This window comes from Fukomys damarensis, unplaced genomic scaffold (assembly GCF_012274545.1).
Source record: "Fukomys damarensis isolate Sample0158 unplaced genomic scaffold, DMR_v1.0_HiC HiC_scaffold_21, whole genome shotgun sequence".
NCBI lineage: Eukaryota > Metazoa > Chordata > Mammalia > Rodentia > Bathyergidae > Fukomys > Fukomys damarensis.
This window is the reverse complement of record NW_022900933.1, coordinates 3,959,736-3,963,845: the sequence shown is the minus strand read 5'-3', so window position 1 is coordinate 3,963,845 and position 4,110 is coordinate 3,959,736. Positions and strand designations below refer to the sequence as shown.

Below are 4,110 nucleotides of genomic sequence, written 5' to 3'. Positions count from 1 at the left end.
GAGTGGAGGCAGTGAGCCCTTCCCGTCTCCCGCCGCCTCGGTGCCCCTCCACACCGAACCCCACTTGAGCGAGTGGCCGGCAGTTCAAGGCCTTCCCCAGATGAGTCGGTGGCGCTCAGCTCCACCGTTCTCTCACCTAAGAAGCCAGGTTTTGAATCTCCGCTAGGCTTGTTTGTATCTTGGGTGGTCTGCAAAGACAGGGACCAAAGTCTCTGTTTCTACCGTACCTAAGCAAGATCTAAGGTCCATTCATTTTTACAGTAGAACTGGCACGATTTTAACCTGGTCAGTGTGATCTCCCTCCGAGAAATAGTGAGATGAGGTCTCCAAATGAGGAGCGCGGAAGTCAGAATGTAGCTTCCTGACCCTGGACACATCCGGAAGGCTCTTCGGCCCCAGTGATCCCGAGTAGTGACTGCAGTTACAGGGCAGAATTTAGAAAAGGACGCAGTCATAAACAAAAGAGGGCCTGCTCACTCTGATTTTCTGATGGACCGCTTTGGGGGAAGATAGACAACTGGGGAGTGGACAAACAGGGAGAACTTGAAAACAGATCCCGAAAGCGCTCCGCTCCAGGGCCCCTGCCGCCCTTCCGACCGACGCTGTGTCTCTTTGAAAGGAGGTTCCCTTGGGAGGCGAAATGATTCCTAGCTACACCCACTTTCCTGTGACTCTGCGAACTTCGGTGATGCTGGTTGCTAGTGGCAACTGGAGTGGTTCGTATAAAAGCAAAGGGCATAACCTTTCTCATTATAGATTGGAAGTTAATGTCTGAATTCTTTAAAATCAGTACGTAGGGGGGACCCAGAAGAATGATATTAGAAAATGATTGTGCTCTATGGTTACTGACCGCTTCGACACTGGCATAATGTGGGGGCTGATATAATTGACTTCTGCTTCTCCAAATAACTCCTAAGTGTTTAAAGTGTGCTGTGTGTGTGTATGTGATAGGGGGAGTATTGGAAGCCAAATTTAATAGTGTGATGTGTTTGTTAAGTGAATATTAAAACTAATCTAAATCCTCTTGCTACGGCACTGACAAGGAAGAAGCCTGCATCCTGCAGAGACATAGCAGTAACACAAATGACCTCCAGTCTCCAGGGGCCTGCAGCAGTTGGGCCTCTCCAAAACATCCCTTCGTGTTCCTGAAATAATCACTGTGTGATTATCTGAACAGAGTGCTGTTCAAACAGGTTTATTCTCAAAAGTAAGTCTGAGGGCGAGGGCAAAGGGAGCACTGCAGGCCCGTTTCCTTCCCTGGGAGACAAGCACAGCAGCTGGCACTGACAGACTGAGCATCTGACAAAGAGCTAAGGGAATGAGACACTGCCGCTGTGGGTGCAAAGGCTTCGGGACTTCTTTTATGACCATTTTGGGGTCACTCACATCCCTGCACGAGCTGCCCCACGTGGCTCGAACCTTCTGCTGCCAAGTTCAGAAGGTAGAGGAGACAGTGGCAGTCTTCCGAAGATGAAGGCGGGCCCGGGTGAGTGAGTCACGCTCTCTGCTGCCCTGAGGTGTCCTTTGAAACTCAGTTTCCCACTCAGTCTCCCTGCTCAGCCCCACTGTGTGAAGAGATGCACAAAGGCCATTCTGGGGCAGCCAAGCACCGCAGGCCCTGTGCAGATGACTGAGAGCTGCCGGCGGGTTGCCTGAGCTCCGAGGCTCCTCCTGGTCTCACCTGTGCCACCTTGGCAGGTGTTAAGGGATCGTGCTGCCTGGCCTCCCATGTGATGCCCTTAATCACTGTGGCTGAACAATCAGTGTGTGCTCCTGTCGGGCGTGACTGCCCTCAGAAGGGAGGTTAAGCCAGCTTCGGGGTTTCCTGCTCTTGGTATAAATAAATTCGAGCTGCTGCATTCACAAGTATGCTGGCTCCTTGACATAATAGCCTCTGGACATATCTCGCTATGCTGGGCGACATTTCAGAGGGGGCTTGAAATATTTTCCATGGATTTGAGGATATCAATGGTGCCACGGTAGGGAGCACCAGGCTGATTGGTGCTTGTGTCCTAACTGTCTATTTTGAGAGCTTTCTCACCTTTCAGAGAGCTCTGTTGAATTAGAAACAGAAGGCTCTCGCCTCTAACATCCTGCTGACCCATATTTCCACTCTCCTGCATCTTCTAGAACAACCTGTTAGGACCATCAGACTTGGAAGGAATAGATACATTTTCATTTCTACAAGGTTAGCCCTAACCCTTCGAGCATCTGAGCAAAAAGCCAATAAAAAATTCTCAGTAAAACACTAATACCAAATCTACTTGATTGTAGGCTCTTTCTTAAATGAGGGTACACTTCTGATTTCCAAGAGAAACTTTAGAAAATAGTGTCCTTTTGGTCCTAATTCTAGTCCCTGCATTCTTATTACATCATCATGTAAATGTGTGATGCTCAGACTGGCTCCCTGAATGTCACATGAGATCCGGGTAGGAATGGGAACTCAGAGGCTCCATTGAAGATCTGCAGAAGAGAATCTGTCTCTAGTGAGCCCCCCTGCTGATTGCCGTGCTCTTGAAAGCTTGAGAAGTGTTTTAGGGTATGGGTAGCTGTCCATCCCTCCCTAAAGCCATCCTAGCAGAAGTCTCCAGTGACAACCTACTTGCCAAACTCATGACCTCTCTGCATCTCATCTTTTCTGTCCTCTTTTCTAGCATAACCGCCTGATAATTTAATGTTTTACTGCTGAATCAATCCTCAAACATTCGTAAGAAATCAGTGTATCTTCATGATAATGCATTTAAACTGTAGAAAATAGTACAAAATACAAAGTTAAAATCCCTGTCTCTTCTGCTCTTAACTCTCTGAGGTACCATAGACTTTTGTTTCATTGTTCTCCTATTCCTTTTTAGAAATTTTCTTTAATTAATCAGGTATCTGTAAACATTTTATTGCACAAGTGGTATCTTGCTGAACACACTGTTATGTCACATCTTATTTAACAGTACATTTGGCTCAGTATCAGCACATGTGGAGATCATTCACTCCTCAGAATGTTTTCTTCCCTTATTGAACTGATGGTTCCCCTTCCTGGCTCTCCTCTTGGTCTCTCACCTCTTTTCCAGTCTCTCTTGCTGTGTCCCTTTGGTTCTTCTGGCTTGCTCCAGAGTTCTTTTCTTGTCTGTCCTCCACCCCCATACTCTTGCTCTCAGGGCTGTCTCCCCTGAGGCTTTCAGTGTCTGCATTAAGTGTGTCACCTTCCAAATCATTCACTCCGGAGAACTCCTCTTGCCAGAATTTCCAAGCCGTCTCCCCACTGCGTATTAGATGTCCCATAGACCTCCCCAATTCAATATATCTGTGTCATTTGTCAAAACTTCTTCTTTCTTTCCTGCTCAAATGACGTGATAGTTTTTGAGTGTCACTCAAATCACCATAACTGTAGCCCTCAGAAAAAAAAAACAAACAAAAACCAGTTTAGGAAGGTAATCTGGTCATAGCTATTAGAGTTCTAAATGTTCATAGCTTTTAGATACTATTAGAAGTATCTCACAAAAATATTACAAGAGGTGGCCAAAAAATACTAAATAATATACGTGTGTTATTGTGTCTATAAAGATATCATTTATGTTTGTATAGAGAGATACACACAAGGTGTAATCGAGGTATAATGAGTTTAGATTTTTAGAAGTTGATTACAGTAAAAGACATTGCATTAATCCCCCTTCAAAATACTCCTCCTAGCTTGGAACACACTTATCACACCTTTGTTGCCACTTTCTGAAGCTGTTCTGGAAACCCTCTTTCCTGAGTGTCTTTACAATAAGATGGTGAATGCTGTTGCCAAACGCCATGCAAGAGAAAGGCTCACAGAAATAGTGCGATGTGTCCTTATTTGCCTTATTCACCAGATCTGCCACCGTACATGCAACTTCTGGCTCTTTCTCAATGTCAAAGTGACCGTGAACAGGAAATATTTAGAAGCAGTTCCGGATGTCACGGCAGCCATGACAACATACCTGAAGCCAGTTTGGAAAGAGGACTTCCAGAACCGTTCTAGAAAATGGCAAAAATGATGAGATAAATTTGTTCAGAGTGGGGGGGGTGGCTTTGAAATTAATGGCAATGTGTCTTTTACTGTCATAATTTTTCAACTTTAATATTCACTAT

At 45.6% G+C, this 4,110-nt stretch overlaps 1 protein-coding gene across 1 annotated transcript in view; it reads left to right on the top strand.

Moving 5' to 3' along the window:
- LOC104849471 (reticulon-1) overlaps window positions 1–15 on the top strand; it is a 118,146-nt gene extending 118,131 nt beyond the window's left edge. The window contains exon 4 of the mRNA XM_010605920.3: window positions 4–15. Coding sequence (XP_010604222.3) covers window positions 4–15 — 12 coding nt within the window. The remainder of the gene's footprint in view (window positions 1–3) is intronic.
- The last annotated feature ends 4,095 nt before the right edge of the window (window positions 16–4,110 follow it).